The 19770-nt window shown below is 43.0% G+C and overlaps 2 protein-coding genes across 2 annotated transcripts in view; both read right to left on the bottom strand.

Moving 5' to 3' along the window:
- Nucleotides 1-231: 231 nt before the first annotated feature.
- LOC124143365 lies at nucleotides 232-7239 on the bottom strand. The gene is made up of 4 exons (XM_046512323.2): nucleotides 7076-7239; nucleotides 2861-2971; nucleotides 1431-1552; nucleotides 232-939 (listed from the first exon to the last, which is right to left on the bottom strand). The coding sequence occupies exons 1-4, from the start codon at nucleotides 7236-7238 to the stop codon at nucleotides 727-729; spliced, it is 609 nt and encodes a 202-aa protein (XP_046368279.2). The 5' UTR covers nucleotide 7239; the 3' UTR covers nucleotides 232-726.
- Nucleotides 7240-19142: 11903 nt separating this feature from the next.
- The window catches only part of LOC124143364 (NXPE family member 3-like), a 10279-nt gene continuing 9651 nt past the window's right edge, over nucleotides 19143-19770 (bottom strand). Inside the window, exon 6 of the mRNA XM_046512322.2 lies at nucleotides 19143-19770. This exon is cut by the window's right edge and continues 1240 nt beyond it. The gene's annotated coding sequence lies outside the window, so the exon portion shown is untranslated.

The following is a 19770-nucleotide window of genomic DNA, read 5'->3' as shown; positions in this document are numbered from 1 at the left end:
TACCCTGTCTGGCGCTCGGTATTAAGGGGCTAAAACAAGGACTGGTCGGCTCGGAGTCAGTATACTGTGTCTGAGTGGGGTATTCATGTTAAACTGCGGCATGGTATCTCAGTGAGCTAGCACTATAAATCGGCATCAATCCAGACTAGTACAAACAGCCAAACAAACACACACACTTACATGCACGTCGCTATATAAGTGCAATAATCTTTGACGCGACGTTAAACCCCATTTCACCTCACCTCACCTTGGAAGGCCAAGAGAAGTACTTTTACGAAACTGGGATAACATCCATGTGACACCGTTGGCAAAAGTATATCAATGTTGAAGGGCTCATTGCGTTGAAAAATGAGGTTTTCTCTGTAAGGCTCAGAAGTTATCAATCAACCATCGTACTTTAAAAAAATATGTGAAAGCACTTTTTTGGACTATATGGTAATTTCACTACTGCCTCTTTGGCAACAGCGATACAGATTGGACGATCCATTGCTTTCGCGCACTGCATCTAATCATCATCAAGGATATATCATCTTCTGTTGCAGCTATTTCAGGGCTGGCCCGGACATTGTCGTGAGGTTTGCGTGAACGACAATTTTTGGAACTAAACGAATAAAAACTGAAATAGATAAAGTACTTTTCTATATTTAGACTCTCATTGATCGCATTGGCTCTAAAACAAATATACTCATTGTCCAGTGCCAGGTGACCGACTGACGGCCATCTTCATTACACCGTCATCAACCCGGCGTTATGATACGCCCACAGCGTCACACACGCGGCGAGGAGGATGTAGGCAAGGAGGATGGGCCAGCCTAAAGCCTTGTGGTCCTCACTGTGGCGACTCTTCACACTCCTGTACACGGTCAAGGGATGCACCTTCCTCTGTAGCGTGTGGAGGTTCTGACATGCGTCGCACAGGGACCCATTATATCTCATGTCCTGCAATTGATTGATTGATTGATTGATTGATTGATTGATTGATTGTCACACTTTCCATATACCAGAAAAACACATGGTAATAATCCGATGGGCTTAGGATCATTGTCAGTTGATGGACAAAGACTGCTCTGATTTAAACCATTGCAACATTATATATACATCCTATCCCATCGTGATTGACGTGTGTAGTGTCTCCCCGGGCCGGGGTCTATGTCCACTGTAGGAATCACCAATGGAGTGAAGCCGATCCTGTTCCAACTGCTGACAACGTCACAGGGTAATGCAAAGCTTGTCTCAAGTCACCCAACTTCGTCGCCATCACATTTTGTTTACCGCTTATTGCATTGGTAGCTGAAGACCAATTCTGAGTGAGTGAGTGAGTGAGTGAGTGAGTGAGTGAGTGAGAAAATTAAAACACACTCTACGAATAATCTCTGTGTATGGTAGCAGTGCAGCAAATAGGCTACTATGCTGACAGGAGCTGGCCTTACCGAGTAGATGAGGCGATCCAGGGGTGTATTATGCTGGTGGTGTGGGGGACACACGCCAACTCCCGGTGCCCTGTGTCTGGGGCCTGCTTCATCCATTCCCCCACTCTCCAGGTAAGGTGGCACTGTCGAAGGAAGGGTTTCAGTACGATGTCTTTTGTGAGGGGCGATCAGTAATGGTTTATTAAGGTAATGTGAAGCTTGGTGTGTGGTCGGCAATTGTGGTAGATGCGTCAGTAGTAGTGTACTTTGTGTAGGTGACACGTGAAGATCCGGGGTAGAATAGGTCTTCAGCAACCCATGCTTGCCGTAAAAGGCGACTATGCTTGTCGTAAGAGGCGACTAATGGGATCGGGTGGTCAGGCTCGCTGACTTGGTTGATGCATGTCATTATATCCCAATTTTACACGGTGCTTATGCTATCAGTCACTGTATTATTAATATTACCATTACTATTGCTGCTGCTACTACGACTACTACTACTTACACTACTACTACTACGACTACAACTACTACTACTACTTCTTCTACTACTACTGCGACTACTGCTACCTTGTTTGTTTGTTGTTTAACGCCGCACTCAGCAATATTCCAGCTATATGACGGCGGTCTGTAAATAATCGAGTCTGGACCAGACCAGCCAGTGATTGATAACATGAGCATCGATCCACGCAATTGGGATCAAGCAATATGAAGCATTGCGTATGCATACATGTGCTCTGTAGGCTTGCACACACAAATAACACAGAATGAGCCTTTGTGTCAGCTTTGCAGGCTGTGTTTGTTTGTTTGTTGTTTAACGCCGCATGTTTGTTGGGTAAACATTGGGTGCTTTCTCGTTGTTATAGACGATTTAAGATTCTGTTCTTACTAAATAGTCGACATGGTAAATATGAAATCGAAATTGCAAATGTAAATGTTACTAACTCGCTCACAGAGAGAGAGAGAGAGAGAGAGAGTGAGTGGGTAGATGAGTGAATGAGGTGGTGAGTAGGTGAGAAAGTGAGTGATCATGCCGCCTAAAACAGTATTTCAATTATCTCACGGCATGTCAGCTGCTCGTTGATATGATATACGTTTTGTTTGTTTGTTTGTTGTTTAGTGCACAACTCAGCAATATTCCAGCTATATGAGAGCGGTCTGTAAATAATCGAGTCTGGACCAGACAATCCACTCATTGACATCATGAGCATCGTTCCACGCAATTGGGATACGATTACATGCATCAACCAAGTCAGCGAGCCTGACCACCCGATCCCGTTAGTCGCCTCTTACGAAAAGCATGGTCGCCTTTTATGACAAGCATGGGTTGCTGAAGACCTATTCTACCCCGGATCTTCACGGGTCTCCAGACTGTGAGTCGATGGTATCGAACACAAATTTTCAACTACGAGTCGATCCCACTGATCTACTGTCCAACTCATCATACGTACCGGTACAGTTCCTCATCCCCATCCTCATCATATTCAGGTCGAACTGCAGGAACGCCGTGTCCCAGGACAGCTTGCTGAATATTGTGTGGAAGCAGGAATCGCCTTCAGGAACTGGAATGGTTTAAATTACGTGACTATGGGGCGTTGGTCGAGTGGTTGCTTTACGTATCCGCCGACCTCAAATTTGGCTAATATGGAATACTTGCAGAATAACCAACGAGTTAAGAGGAATCACGTATTATCTGTCCCGAGTGAAAGATTGTGTCCGTCCCGAGGCTAACATCATTCATTCTCGAGGAAAGACCCGGATTAGTTTTCATTTTCAGCAACCCATGCTTCGTGTTTGAGAAGAGAGCCTTGACCAGCACTGTACGGTTAGAAGATGCAATACGACAAGGATCGGCACTAGGCCCCTTCTTGTCTGTACTGAACAGACCCGTGAAGATCCGGAGTAGAATAGGTCTTCAGCAACCCATGCTTGCTGTGGAAGGCGACTATGCCTGTCGTAAGATGCGACTGAAGGGGTCGGGTGGTCAGGCTGACTTGATTGATGCATGTCATCGCATCCCAGTTGACAAGATCGATGCTCGTAATATCAATCAATGGATTGTCTGACTCGATTGTTTCCAGAATGCCGTCATATAGCTGAAATATTGCTGAGTGCGGCGTTAAACAAGAAACAAACAAACGATGGAAGATAATATATTAAGTAACCCCAAGTTTCGCGTGGGTGATTCCATACTTTACTCATTATCATTTCAAGACAAAATGAAGAAAAATATGAACCTAATGTCAACCAATATGAACGCACCCTTGTGTTCGGATGAATATAACGTAATCAATTTCGAACGTCAATTTTTAACAATAACTCACTGCGATGTTATAGTTATGGCACAAACTGACCTTTCAGCATGGAAAATAGCTAAAATACACATTTGAAAATATCACAAAGTTATTAAACTGTCATCACAAATGTCATGTTCTCAGTGTCGTTAGCTTGCCTGTCACTCACTATCACAACTGTCATGTACGTAGTCCCGTTAGCTTGCCTGTCACTCACCATCACAACTGTCACATGTACGTAGTGTCGTTAGCTTGACTGTCACTCACCATCACAACTGTCATGTACGTAGTGTCGTTAGCTTGACTGTCACTCACCATCACATCTGTCATGTACGTAGTGTCGTTAGCTTGACTGTCACTCACCATCACAACTGTCATGTACGTAGTCCCGTTAGCTTGCCTGTCACTCACCATCACAACTGTCACATGTACGTAGTGTCGTTAGCTTGACTGTCACTCACCATCACAACTGTCATGTACGTAGTGTCGTTAGCTTGACTGTCACTCACCATCACATCTGTCATGTACGTAGTGTCGTTAGCTTGACTGTCACTCACCATCACAACTGTCATGTACGTAGTGTCGTTAGCTTGACTGTCACTCACCATCACATCTGTCATGTACGTAGTGTCGTTAGCTTGACTGTCACTCACCATCACATCTGTCATGTACGTAGTGTCGTTAGCTTGCCTGTCACTCACCATCACAACTGTCATGTACGTAGTGTCGTTAGCTTGCCTGTCACTCACCATCACATCTGTCATGTACGTAGTGTCGTTAGCTTGACTGTCACTCACCATCACATCTGTCATGTACGTAGTGCCGTTAGCTTGACTGTCACTCACCATCACATCTGTCATGTACGTAGCGTCGTTAGCTTGCCTGTCACTCACCATCAAAAACTGTCATGTAAGTAGTGTCGTTAGCTTGACTGTCACTCACCATCAAAAACTGTCATGTAAGTAGTGTCGTTAGCTTGACTGTCACTCACCATCAAAAACTGTCATGTAAGTAGTGTCGTTAGCTTGGCTGTCACTCACCATCAAAAACTGTCATGTAAGTAGTGTCGTTAGCGTGGCTGTCACTCACCATCAAAAACTGTCATGTAAGTAGTGTCGTTAGCTTGACTGTCACTCACCATCAAAAACTGTCATGTAAGTAGTGTCGTTAGCTTGGCTGTCACTCACCATCAAAAACTGTCATGTAAGTAGTGTCGTTAGCTTGGCTGTCACTCACCATCAAAAACTGTCATGTAAGTAGTGTCGTTAGCTTGGCTGTCACTCACCATCAAAAACTGTCATGTAAGTAGTGTCGTTAGCTTGGCTGTCACTCACCATCAAAAACTGTCATGTAAGTAGTGTCGTTAGCTTGACTGTCACTCACCATCACAACTGTCACATGTACGTAGTGCCGTTAGCTTGACTGTCACTCACCATCACAACTGTCACATGTACGTAGTGCCGTTAGCTTGACTGTCACTCACCATCAAAAACTGTCATGTAAGTAGTGTCGTTAGCTTGACTGTCACTCACCATCAAAAACTGTCATGTAAGTAGTGTCGTTAGCTTGGCTGTCACTCACCATCAAAAACTGTCATGTAAGTAGTGTCGTTAGCTTGGCTGTCACTCACCATCAAAAACTGTCATGTAAGTAGTGTCGTTAGCTTGGCTGTCACTCACCATCAAAAACTGTCATGTAAGTAGTGTCGTTAGCTTGGCTGTCACTCACCATCAAAAACTGTCATGTAAGTAGTGTCGTTAGCTTGGCTGTCACTCACCATCAAAAACTGTCATGTAAGTAGTGTCGTTAGCTTGACTGTCACTCACCATCACAACTGTCACATGTACGTAGTGCCGTTAGCTTGACTGTCACTCACCATCACAACTGTCACATGTACGTAGTGCCGTTAGCTTGACTGTCACTCACCATCACAACTGTCACATGTACGTAGTGTCGTTAGCTTGACTGTCACTCACCATCACAACTGTCACATGTACGTAGTGTCGTTAGATTGACTGTCACTCACCATCACAACTGTCATGTACGTAGTGTCGTTAGCTTGACTGTCACCATCACAACTGTCACATGTACGTAGTGCCGTTAGATTGACTGTCACTCACCATCACAACTGTCATGTACGTAGTGTCGTTAGCTTGACTGTCACTCACCATCACAACTGTCACATGTACGTAGTGCCGTTAGCTTGACTGTCACTCACCATCACAACTGTCACATGTACGTAGTGTCGTCAGCTTGCCTGTCACCATCACAACTGTCATGTACGTAGTGTCGTTAGCTTGACTGTCACTCACCATCACAACTGTCACATGTACGTAGTGTCGTTAGCTTGCCTGTCACTCACCATCACAACTGTCACATGTACGTAGTGTCGTTAGCTTGACTGTCACTCACCATCACAACTGTCATGTAAGTAGTGTCGTTAGCTTGCCTGTCACTCACCATCACAACTGTCATGTAAGTAGTGTCGTTAGCTTGCCTGTCACTCACCATCACAACTGTCATGCACGTAGTGTCGTTAGCTTGACTGTCGCTCACCATCAAAACTGTCGTTTTCGTAGTGTCGTTAGCTTGACTGTCACTCACCATCACAACTGTCATGTACGTAGTGTAGTTAGCTTGACTATCACTCACCATCACAGCTGTCATGTAAGTAGTGTCGTTAGCTTGCCTGTCACTCACCATCACAACTGTCATGTAAGTAGTGTAGTTAGCTTGACTATCACTCACCATCACAACTGTCATGTACGTAGTGTAGTTAGCTTGACTATCACTCACCATCACAACTGTCATGTAAGTAGTGTCGTTAGCTTGCCTGTCACTCACCATCACATCTGTCATGTACGTAGTGTCGTTAGCTTGACTATCACTCACCATCACAGCTGTCATGCACGTAGTGTCGTTAGCTTGACTGTCGCTCACCATCAAAACTGTCGTTTTCGTAGTGTCGTTAGCTTGACTGTCACTCACCATCACAACTGTCATGTACGTAGTGTCGTTAGCTTGACTGTCACTCACCATCACAACTGTCATGTACGTAGTGCCGTTAGCTTGACTGTCACTCACCATCACAGCTGTCATGTACGTAGTGTCGTTAGCTTGACTGTCACTCACCATCACAACTGTCATGTAAGTAGTGTCGTTAGCTTGACTGTCACTCACCATCACAACTGTCATGTACGTAGTGTCGTTAGCTTGACTGTCACTCACCATCACATCTGTCATGTACGTAGTGTCGTTAGCTTGACTGTCACTCACCATCACAACTATCACACGTACGTAGTGTCGTTAGCTTGCGTGTCACCATCACAACTGTCACATGTACGTAGTGCCGTTAGCTTCACTGTCACTCACCATCACAACTGTCACACGTACGTAGTGCCGCTAGTTTTACGTTCATGGCTGTAGCATCAGCTAGATGGAGAATGGCGTCGAAACGAAGAAGTTCATCTTCCAGCTCCCCACCGAACGTGCTCGTCAGTGACAACATCACCATCCCAATAGCCACATGGATCATACTACTGTTGTTGACAACCTTCCAAGTGTAAACACCACTGGGTCGTGATCACGTGATCATTTGCATTCGTAGCTGGAGGGTTCACCAACAACAATGGATACCCCTAATTCTTTTCTGCGTTTACCCTCTGTCTACAGCCTTTAAAAGAAGGAGGCGAGTTTTCCGATAGTGTTATGGTGTAAAGACACTTTTACGGTGTAAAAGTAACTAGTTTTAGGCCTTTCGTATTAAAAAAAACAAAACATATTTCAAGCCATAATTTGTAACTCGAGGTGCTTCTTATCAGCCTTCCGCTTCATTGACTGGAGTTGTGCACAACACAGATAGCTGTCAGGCACGTGACATCAGTTTTCTATGGAATCCCAGAAGGGACATTGTCGGAGTATCGCTTTGGTAAATGTTGTCACTTTGTGCCTGGTTAAAGAGGGCGACAACGCGACAAGACAATGCCATTATGTCCATTCTAGATGTCCATAGTTTTTGCTTGAGTCGTAATGACACATTCTAGGTTGGTACCCTCACAGTTAAGCCGTACTTTGATCATACAATCATCGTAAAAGATATATGCACTGTGACGTCAAAACAGCGTGACGGTATAAATGTGCTCTTGAAAATCACATGCGTGAAACCGGTTGAGTCAATTATACAGCTCATCTTTGGACTATATCTATATCTATATCTATATATATACATTTGGGTTTATTATTTGGGGAAGAGACCACGTGATAGATATTGAGTTTAGAGTGGATTCATACATAATCTACAATGTCAACCCTCCAAAATGGTGTAGTGCCTTGTCAAAGAATGGATGGTTAGAATTTTAGAAATTTGTTAAAGCATTGCTGTGTGTTGTCTTTTTACCATAAAACATTAATTATGTGGAAGTTACCGTGTGCGCATCTGCATATATCTTGTTTTTAACAAAGGCATAACCTTGCTAAATCGAACAAAGTATGACATTGCTAAAAACGCGCGCATGCGTAATGGTTGAAGTGGTCCCTTTATACCCAAGACCGTCAGTTTCGAATTAAACATAATCAACTCTCAATAATAAACCATTATACTCGCAGTACCATGGACTGCACAACATGAATTTTGTGAATTTCATTTAAAATGAAATGAGTTCATTTAAAAGGAGTATGCACGTAAAACGATACACATTTTATAATTTTATCATTTTATTATCAAGCTGACGCCAAGAACATGGACTCCCATTTTACATCGTCGAAACCAAACTCTCATAATAAATATTGTATTCTCTGAACGTAACATTTCTCATACAAGCAGATACTTATTTAATGTTTCTGTTTCTTTATACTTGACTTTATCGCTTGAGAGATACATAGATAACTTTTTAAATGAAAATAATATTGAAAACATTTATTTTTTTTATAATTGACAGACACCGTATCTGGTATTAAAATTGTGTTATTGTAAATGTTTATTGGAGAGGAGCTTTTTATACGACAAAACTGTATATTTGTTATATAGACAAGGATGCCGAAGACAAAATACATATTTTAATCTAAAGGGGCCAGTTGGTCGTAATACGCTCATGATATTTAGCTGAACGTTTATCATAAATAAAAACATAATTGCCATTATTTTGGACAATAATCGAGTTGTCATACATTCCCTTTCTTAACATACAAACACAAAGATACTTTTTTCAAGTCGCATTGATGGCGCGGTCGGGTAGCCTAGTGGGTAAAGCGTTCGCTCGTCACGCCGAAGGCCCGGGTTCGATTCTCAACATGGGTACAATGTGTGAAGCCCATTACTGGTGGTCCCCCGCCGTGATATTGCTGGAATATTGCTAAAAGCGGCGTAAACCATACTCGCTCTACACGCATTGCGGTCAATATATAATAATGGTATTATTCATGTTCAAATGTTGAGTCCCATGAACCACCACCAGAAGCTTGGTTAGAGTATATTTTGGGCAGTCTGAAACGATCGCTGTCACGCTGTGAGAAATGATGAAAGGTACCCGATGAAGCGAGCGTAAAATATTGCTTTCCCTGCGTGTTTTGCAACGTCTCTGTGTTCACGTTGTGCTGAATACCTCTAAATAATTTTAATTTTAAAGGCTTTAATGGACATATATCATAATTATTACAGTCCATATGTAACAATTATGTCTTTTTCCACTCATGTAGCACACAAAAATAAATCGTGCATTTTTTACATACTGAGCTGATTCCACCTAAACGGTGATCGACCATGTGGTCCCTTTACCGGTCGCCTTCCCCATTTTGATGAGTTAAGGGAAGTTATCAGCACAGAGGTTTGCGGTAGGAAATATTTAATGTACCTGGATCTGGTGTGCAGAGCTTTCTGTTATCACCCGATTCCCGGTTCGCCCCAATTATGTTTCTAGGTTTGTCAGCACCACACTGTGCTCGTGGGTTTCACCGAAGTGGTAGACGTCTGAGACCTGCATCACTTCGGGCTTTCCTCCCACATTAAGCTGACGCGCCGTGATATAACTGTAATACTGTTAAAAGCGGCGTTAAACCCAACTTGTTGCGCTTATATAGCGACGAGCACGTACGTCATGCGTTTTGTTATCAAATATATCAGCACAAGTACCGTAAGTCGTGTGTTGTGATATCAAACATTTCAGCACAAGTACCGTAAGTCGTGTCTTTTGATATGAAATATATCAGCACGAGTGCCGTACCTGGTGTCTATTGATATGACATGATATATCAGCACGAGTTCCTCTGTAATACAACACACTACTACACAACAGAAGTCTCCGAGCGTTCCGGTGTATCGGGTCATGATCTGCAGCGAGTGTCTGCTGCAGATGTCGCACAGTGATGCAGTACCCGCCGTCACAGACGTCCATTCAGTCCATTGCCAGTATAACCCATAAACTCACCGCCACTTAAACATTCATATATTGTTACGTCTTATGTCACCCTAACCTCATTGATCACAACCCAACAACGTTTGAACTGTAAACGGGCTAATGGTGTTATGATAGCTTTGATCAATATTCGCTTGAATTTCTGGTCTGCGTCCCTGCATCTGCTTTCTCTTAAGCCCTTTTTTCAGATTCCTGAATATAACTGCTTTGTGTCCACTTGAACACATGGTACAAACATAACTCGATACGAGTTTCATCCTAGAACACTGTATTCCGTTCGCCACTAAACTACTGCTCATAGGATGACATAAAACCTGTAAGGGTGAGGTGAAATGGGGTTTAACACTATTGCACTTATTATATAGCGACATGCATGCACGTGTGTGTGTGTGTGTGTGTGTGTGTGTGTGTGTGTGTCTGCTTGAACTAGTCCGGACTGATGCCGATTTATTGTGCTGGCCGTCATAAACGTGAGACCGCCTCCGCGGCCTAGTGGTAGAGCGTCCGCCCGGAGAGCGGAAGGTCCGGGGTTCGATCCCCAGCCGCGTCATACCAAAATACGTTAACAGATGGTACTTGTTCTTACCCTGTCTCGCGTCGGCATTAAGGTCGGCTCGGAGTCAGAATACTGTGTCTGAGTGGGGTATTCATGTTGAACTGCGGCATGGTATCGCAGTGTGCTGGCACTATACATCGGCATCAGTCCGGACTAGTACAAGCAGCCACACACACGTGCATGCGCGTCGCTATATAAGTGTAATAATCTTGGACGCTACTTTTAACCCCATTTCACCTCACCTCAGTAATGAAACGCGTATATTCTGCACCCGAGTGATCATAATACCTGTGTCTGAGTGGGGTATTCATGTTAAACTGCGGCATGGTATCTCAGTGAGCTAGCACTATAAATCGGCATCAGTCCGGACTTGTAAAATCAGCACACACACACACACACACACACACACACACACACACACACACACACACACACACTTGCTATATAAGTCAGTGCAATAATCTTGGACATGCTGTCAGTCTCTTGATTAGACTCGAATATTTACAGTTTTCCGTGATATAACTGGGATGTACTGCGTGTTTTCTGATAAACACAACACAAACGAATCAGTACATGTAAGAGTTATAGACATACCTTTTGAGGAGCATCGGTGTATATACCAAAAGAGTAATGGCACAAACGAAATTGTAGATGTCTTTCTTGGCCGACGACCCGTGAAGATTCCGGGTTAAAATTGTTCTTCAGCAACCCATTCTTATCGTAAGGGGCGACTAACGGGATCGGGTGGACAGGCTCGCTTACTTGGTTGACGCATGACATCGTATGCCAACTGCGTGGATCGATGCTCATGATGTCAGTTACTGGATTGTCTGATCCAGACTCGATTATTTATAGCCTGCCGTCATACAGCTGGAATATTGCTGGGTATGGCGTTAAAAAAACCCCAAAAACAAACAAACAGAATATTGGCCGACGCATCACATCAAGGCTGTCAAAAGTAACTGAAACGGATATAAAATGTTAACATAAACGCTCCTTGGTTCTCCACTCTGTCCCTGCAGAGGTAATGTCTTGCCCGTGAAGAGATCACCTGTTTAATAAACAAACAGCGTGCGTGCTTATGTACTGCGGGAACAAGTTACACTAAACAAACATTGAAAGCTCTCAACATCCCTTGGCTTATTCAACGACATTGCGTGAGGAGATGATAGATCACTGAGATGAGTTTATGCACACTCAATGGCCCCAGCAACCCCGTTGCTAGGCTGACGTTACATGACATAGTTTCGCCGGTGGATGTTGCAACAAAATTCCACAAATTACACCCTAGAGTATTGTGACATAATTGTTACGATAGTTACGATAACCTAAGCGCTACGATAACTTTGAATTCTAAAGGTGGGCTGTTGTATGGTATTAAATGAATAATTGTCAACGTTTGATGTGTTTGAACTATTATTCTGTTAAACTCAATTGGATTACATTCGAACGGAAACACAGTGTTGAACGGTAAATCATTACTAAATCTACTCAGCATGCAAATATATATACAGTATAAACTGACGTCCAAAAGAAACTTTACCAGAGTTTGAAATCACTCTTGCTCAAAAACAACAAAACATACATGCATGAAGTAAAGTGTATTGAGAAGATCAATATATCAACATGATCAACACTGAAAATGACAATCACACCGCGACCGAGAATGACGTCAGAGCCCCCCAAAGTTGGGTGTGGTACAAAACTCGAGCTTTCAGAATCATGGACAATAGGCAGAGTACATAAACAATCGCTCACGTTCAATAACAAGTCATTAGTAGCGTGCGTGACCACCAAATGCCTCAATACACGCAAAAACTCTTCGACGCACAGAAAAAGTCAGTCGTCTGATGAGGTCACGTGGGATTTGACGCCATTCTTCTTGGAGGGCCAAGATCAGTTCTTGCCGGTTGGCTGGAGAGTGTGGTCGTTGTCGAACACGACGATCCATCAAGTCCCAGAGGTGTTCTATGGGGGACATGTCGGGTGAGCGTGCAGGCCACGGCAGGGCGTTGACGTTGTTGGCTGCGAGGAAGTTAGTGACAATTCTGGCTGCATGGGCTCTAGCGTTGTCATGCTGATAAATGACTCCACGTGGCTGCTGTTGGAGAAATGGTAGGACAACTGGACGAAGAATGTTATCCATGTAACGCTGAGTTGTCAAGTTTCCGTCAACGATGACCAGCGGTGTCCTCTCCTGCCCACAGATCCCTCCCCACACCATGACACTCTCTCCACCATATGGTACGACCTCCTGCACGCAACACGCCGCCGTTCGTTCACCCCTTCGGCGGTAAACACGTTGTCTTCCATCAGCCCTAAACATACAGAATCGACTTTCGTCAGTGAAGACAACCCTCTGCCAGTCACGTCGTTGCCAACGTCGTACAGTCCGCGCCCATCTCAATCGCAGACGACGATGTTGCGCTGTCAATAGCTGTCCTCTGTCTGGTCTAAAAGCCCGGATTCCATGAGCCCTGAGTCTCCTGGCCACTGTCTGTTGACTAACCCTGTGACCTAAGGCATTTGTCGCCGATGACGTCACTGTCAGGAAGCGATTTCGGAGGTGCAAGGTACGCAAGTACCGGTCATCATGGGGCGTGGTCACCCTGGGTCTGCCTGTTCTTGGCCTGTCAGCGGTCCGCCCTGTCTGTCTGTAACGTTGCATCAAGTTGGTAACGGCAACACGGGAGCAACCGAAGGTTCGTGCAATATGGGCGTGGGTGGCTCCCATCTGTACCATACCCAAGGCTCGTTCACGTTGCTCCACTGTGAGTCGTGGCATTTCTTTTTGTGTTTTTTTATCACTGTGGATGTCTGACTTGCCGTTGCAATCGTTTTATACCCTTACCCGCACGAACATTTGCAGTTGTCAGTGGTGCACGTGTTTTTCACTTTTTCGCGTGTTTTCTCGCAAACATGTAACAGACGACTAACATTTTCTGCATACACTATTGTTGTATTTAGGTTATGTGTTTTAGATAGACTTCATCGAAAAAAAATTATACTTTGTCTGAAATTTATATTTTCAGTTGGTAAAGTTTCTTTTGGACGTCAGTTTATTTCTATTGTATTATTGGTCGGTGGCCTGAAGTACCGAATAAACTTGTCTGTCTGTCTGTCTGTCTGTCTGGATTACGTTTTGGATCGTGTAGGTGTCTGCCTATTCACACATGGCAGTGAAATTCTAAAAAAAAAGTTATAAATGGCAAATAATTAAAAAAACAACTAAACTCGCACCCGTGTAGTACCAATTTGATGAAACTCGTAAACAGTTCTGGTATCTGACTCGCTTTCGCTCGTCAAATACCAGAACTATTCACTCGTTTCATAAAATTGGTATTACACGGGAGCTCGTTTAGTATTCGATATGTATACGGCTCCATGGTCAAGTATTACTGTAAACACAAACTTTTATTAAACATTTGTGTGTGTTGAAACACGGGTTATTTTAAAGGGAAATATAAACATTTAGTCTGTTCGGGTAACCATTTCTAACTATTGTTTCCTGAATTAAATATTATTTAAAACAATTTAGCTTACTTCTTGCTGAAATGTGTGTCCCGGTCAATATCAAATACATATATCAAAGAAAACCTAGTCATAACAGGCATACACATGCATATTACAGTAAACTACGGTTGTAACGAACTCGAGGGAATTTAAGTTCGTAATTACCGTAGTTCGTTATAAGCATGTATACAGCAAATATACAACAAATGGCTTGGACTAAGAAATAAGCTCGTTATATCGGTCAGTTCGTTATAAGCGTGTTCGTGTTTGGTTTTATGTAACTCCAGATGTTGTTATCAACCATAACTCATGTCGTAAACAACATAGAAATATGAAACATTTTATAACCAATTTTGTTATTTCCAACGAAACAGATTCCATTTGGCGTAACCGTTAACAATAGCGGTAAAAATATATTAAGGAAAATCAGCGATGACGCAGTTGTTCGCAAACAGTTGTTGCTTCAGATCAATATAAACTGGGCGGCAAAAGAAAGTATAGGTCGAGTTCGATGATCGATAAAAAAAATAACAAGAAGAGGTTTTGTGTGAATAATAATAAACTCTAGGGAGGGGTAGCAAATGATTGATCAACCACAGTTTGAATGAAATTGTGCAATCACAGGTAATGTAAGCTCAAGGTAAACTATGGTAGGGTAAAGAAATTTCATTTTCAAAAGTTGTCTGAAATGTCACCAAAAAATTGTCAGACACACTACAAGTTCATTGTCGACACAGTTGCCTTCAATAGCGTGTATGACCTCCAGCTGCCCCAATGCATGCTGTGATACGTCGCCTCATCGATGACGTCAGTCTTCTGATGACGTGGACTGGAATCCGTTGCCATTTCGTCTCTCAGGGCCTGCTGCAATTCTTGTCTGTTGACGGGAGGCTAATGGCGTGCTCTAATCTGTCTGTCAAGATGGTCCCACAGATGTTCAATTGGATTCATATCGGGTGAGTGGACAGGCCAGGGCAAAACGTCAACGTTCTGCTGGTTTAGAAAATTCCGAGTCAGTCTTGCAGTATGGGGCCTGGCATTGTCGTGTTGAAACAATGTCCCCTGCTGTTGGTTTTGTAAGAACGGAAGCACAACTGGTTGCAACACTTGGTCTCTGTACTGCACAGCGTTCAGGTTTCCCTGTATAATCACCAAATCAGTCGTCTGATCTCCACAAATATCGCCCCACACCATGCCACCTCCCCCGCCGAATGGATGGACCTCTCGAATACACGCCAGAGCCAAACGTTCCCCTCTGTGTCGATAAACTTGTTCTCTGCCGTCATTCCAGTGGTGTTGTCACTCGGGGTCGTCCGGTTCTATGCCTGGCCTGTGTCCTCCCCGCCTGCCTGTACCGTTGAATCAGCCTGGCTACTGTCAATGGTGTACAACCAAACCTTCTGGCAATTTGGACCTGTGTTGCCCCAATTTCGGCCATACCGATGGCTCCCTCTCTCTGCTCCTGTGACAGTCGTGGCATTTCTTTTGTATGCTTTCATCACGTGTGGTTATACCCTGCAGACGAACGCATATATACAGATAACATGCACGTGCAGTTTATGCCATAGGCGGGAAACCTGTTTCACCATTTTTTTTGTCACCGCACGAGCGCCGTCAAAGGTGGCGCGTTCGGGTGAGGTGTTTTTTGGTACCTGTTCCTGGGCAGTCATATTCCCAATACCCACTTTCCACTAGTTATCGCTGTTTTTAGGAAAATTACAATTGCCAACCTATACTTTCTTTTGCCGCTTAGTTTACAAAATTATGCGGAAACAGCAATCTCTGAGAATTCTTGTTTGCAAGCTGAGGCAGCGTCAATATACCGTGTATGAAATGCATGTACATGTTGAACGCATTGACCCAATTCTTTCGTCTCATGATCAAGCTATCTCCGATTCTTTAATATCAGTCTCAAACTTTTCCCCCTATTCTATATCCCATTCTTGAGTATCAGGCTCAAACTACTCCCCCTATTCTATATACAACTGTTGAGTATGGAGCTCAAACTTTTTCCCCTGTTCTATATCCGATTCTTGAGTATCAGACTCAAACTTCTCCCCCTATTCTATATCCGATTCTTGAGTATCAGGCTCAAACTTTTCCCCCTGTTCTATATCCGATTCTTGAGTATCAGGCTCAAACTTTTCCCCCTGTTCTATATCCGATTCTTGAGTATTAGGCTCAAACTTTTCCCCCTGTTCTATATCCGATTCTTGAGTATCAGGCTCAAACTTTTCCCCCTGTTCTATATCCGATTCTTGAGTATCAGGCTCAAACTTTTTCCCCTGTTCTATATCCGATTCTTGAGTATCAGGCTCAAACTACTTCCCCTGTTCTTTATCCGATTCTTGTGTATCAGGCTTAGACTACTCCCCGTATCATACATCCTATTTTTAAGTATTAGGCTCATATTACTCTCGCTGCTTACTTCACCCTTTATTTCGAAATACTTCACAAATATAAATGATAATAATAACAAAACATCAGGTACACATTAATATTTAATGTCCCATAAAAAAAGTACAACAAATTTATTGAAGTGCCGGTACCATTGTAAACATTTGGGATTCAGCATACATGTGCACAGCACGAAGCAAATAAATTTGTTTTCTGTATGTTTGTATTCGTCAATTGTTTAGATGTGTATATAGCACAACATCAAGTACATGAAAATGTTTAAGGTCTTATTTTTTATGACACTTCGTGTGCTCAAAAGCGACGCAACAGCAACTATAATATCGGTTATTTCGGAGTTAATCTGCATTTCACTTTCAACCACGTAGAGGTTCATGTCTTGATGGCCAGAGTAGTTTTCAAAAAGGCTTTTGTACCTATCATCTTCTAGGAGATCTACAACATGATGTCTTATGTTTGTGTGGTATCTTTCAGTTCCTGTCACTTCTTTGGATACAGGCAGTTGTCATCACCTTTGAGGATATCAACTTGTGTAGGTTCGCTAAGAATCAGACCTGGAGTTCTCTGTGATGTCGCAACTCTTGATGTTGGAAGGCCAAGTTTCTTTCCAAGGTGCTGCTATCTGCAGTTGAGGATGGCTGGATATCATCTTGCATCCCTCTCTGTACAGCTTAAGGTTGCATCCGTTCATCTTAGATTTTAGAACAGTGGACGTCTTGGGGATCTTCAGCTCATAGAGTCTTTTGCCAATGCTTCGGTTAATGATGAATGGCCAATTCCATGCATCAACATGTTTGCCTCCCTTCCTATATGCAGGACGAGTGTTCCACACTGACACTTGATCACCCTTCGGTGAAGATCTCCTTTGAAGAATGTCTTGCGTTGTAGTCTCTTTTCTGGCGCTCTTGTGCAGCTCTTACGTTGCTGCTGGATTTGGGATACACAACATCCTGCTGACTGGCAAACGAGGATAGTGTGGCTTCCAGTGATTCACTATCCAAGTCTACAGGACTATCCATCACCTCCTCTTCAACAGGTTCACTATCCAAGTCTACAGGAAGAACAGCGTCCCTCCCATACATCAGAAGAAAACGCACTGAATCCCGTCGACCTCTATCGGCTGGTATTAAAGGCAAACAGAACTCCAGGTAGCGTTTGTGACCATTCTTCTTGACGCCATTCAAGTGTCTTCAACAAAGATCGTTGAATTGTCTGATTGTTTCACTCAACGAGTCCATTGGCCTGGGGATGATAGGAACTGGTACTTCGTTGCACTGTCTGTGCAGTTCATTTGAAACTTGGTTCACAAATTCACGACCTTGATCGTTGATCTGGATACTTGGTATTCCATGGCGGCAGATAGTTTCATACAGGATGGTTGCAACACTTGCAGCAGTTTTGTCTTTCAGGGGCTTAGCTTCTATCCACTTGGTAAAATAGTCGACTAAGACAACAATGCGGCGGAATCCTTCATCAGTAGTTGGCAGAGAGCAGAGATCTACGCTGACTTGTTTCCAAGGATTCGCTCGAACGGGGATTGAATTGAGTTCAAGTGATGATTTCTGAAATTTCGTACCGGATCTCTGGCATCTGTCACGTGTGGATACATGTTTCTCCACATCTTCCTTCACGCCGGGCCACCAACATCTGAAACCAAAAGCAATACTTAGAGATCGTAATGCAGTGATTGTACACTGAAAACATGTCCAATAATCATGGAATAATTTCATTAATTATCATTTTATCAAGTAATGAATTATGGAATATGAAAAAAGACTTTAGGTAAATGCTATGGAGTAAGTATTTATAACAGACAGATTAATTTTGACATTTAATTTTAATAGTATTCTGCTCCAAGACATACTCATCCATGTCTTGTCAGGTTTGCAGGACACACGTTCTTGTACATCTATACTTGTCCTCATATTGAATACTGCTGAGGAACCAGATGCTCCAGAAAGATTGTTTTAGTTTCTGTCACTTTCACACAGTTTGCTTTCATATTTAACAGATTTTGTCAAAATATGAGACAATGTTTTGTTTGTTTTGTTTAAGAAAATGTTTTATCTTTAACACCATCATGTTAAAAAGTGTCTATGTTCAAGATTACATCAAAGTAAAGATTATGAAATTCAATATAAGTTATGGTCCGGACAGAGTTTCCATTGGGTTGTGTACATGTACTTGTACATGTAGATTCTCATGCATCTATGCAAAAAACTTCTACAAAATCCGAACTAATATATATGTGTTACTGTGCGGATAAGATAAGGAGAGAATGAGACGTAGGCGAACGCTGACTCAAACAATAGATGTATTTATTAAATAAGTTTCAGTACATCTTCACAAAAAATGTTGTTTAACATAGTATGAGTGAGTGAGTTGGGTTTAACGCCGCTTTTAACATTATTCCAGTTATATCACGGCGTGTCAGCTTAATGTGGGAGGAAAGCCCGAAGTGATGCAGGTCTTAGACGTTTACCACTTCGGTGAAACCCACGAGCACGGGCATGGTGCTGACAAACCTAGAAACATAATCGGGGCGAACCGGGATTCGAATCCACAATCATAGGTTTCTGGCGTGCCCAGGGGACGCAACTCTGCACAGCGAATCGTGGCGCCTTAGACGACTGGCCACCTGTGATCCCTACTAAAGTATGAAGTACAGGAAGTTAACTGGTATCAAACAACTAGTAATGGACTAGAAATGACCTCATGCTACCAACGGCTATGCAGAATGCCTAACGGCCTCACCAGTAGGCCTTGAATAGCAAGGTATATGAAGGTTACACCACTTTTGTCACAAAGCTTAATGAATGATAACAGACTTCCTAAGCAAACTTATATTATCTTATTTGGACTTGACAGTGTATCTAGCATCACTCACGTAAAGGATATTTTATTTGAATAAGAATTCGGTTACACATGGGTAATGCAAGATGTTGGGGATAAAGGCGTATTCTTATCGGAATTCAAACAACGTATAATGGATGTCGATATGCAAGAGCGGGTAACATCTGTTACCTGTAACCCGAAGCTACCATCTTACTCCACATACAAGTCTCCTTTGAATACCGAGGCTTACTTAACTACAATTGATCGAACTATATACTTCTGATCGGCAACCGTTGTTGCGGTTTGTCAAAAGATCGTAGTATTAACGCCCACGTTTT

The sequence above is a fragment of the Haliotis rufescens genome, unplaced genomic scaffold, assembly GCF_023055435.1.
Source record: "Haliotis rufescens isolate VD_foot unplaced genomic scaffold, xgHalRufe1.0.p SCAF_14, whole genome shotgun sequence".
NCBI classification, from domain to species: domain Eukaryota; kingdom Metazoa; phylum Mollusca; class Gastropoda; order Lepetellida; family Haliotidae; genus Haliotis; species Haliotis rufescens.
Note: the sequence above shows the minus strand (reverse complement) of the source record. Positions and strands in the feature narration are given on the sequence as shown.

Excerpts from the sequence above, each read along its gene's own strand:
- LOC124143365 (XM_046512323.2), bottom strand. The coding sequence starts at position 7,238 with ATGATCCATGTGGCTATTGGGATGGTGATGTTGTCACTGACGAGCACG. Across the intron at positions 2,972-7,075 it reads TACGTGTGACAGTTGTGATG|TTCCTGAAGGCGATTCCTGC; the intron begins GTGAGTGACAGT and ends AAACCATTCCAG. Across the intron at positions 1,553-2,860 it reads GGGGATGAGGAACTGTACCG|TGCCACCTTACCTGGAGAGT; the intron begins GTACGTATGATG and ends TTCCTTCGACAG.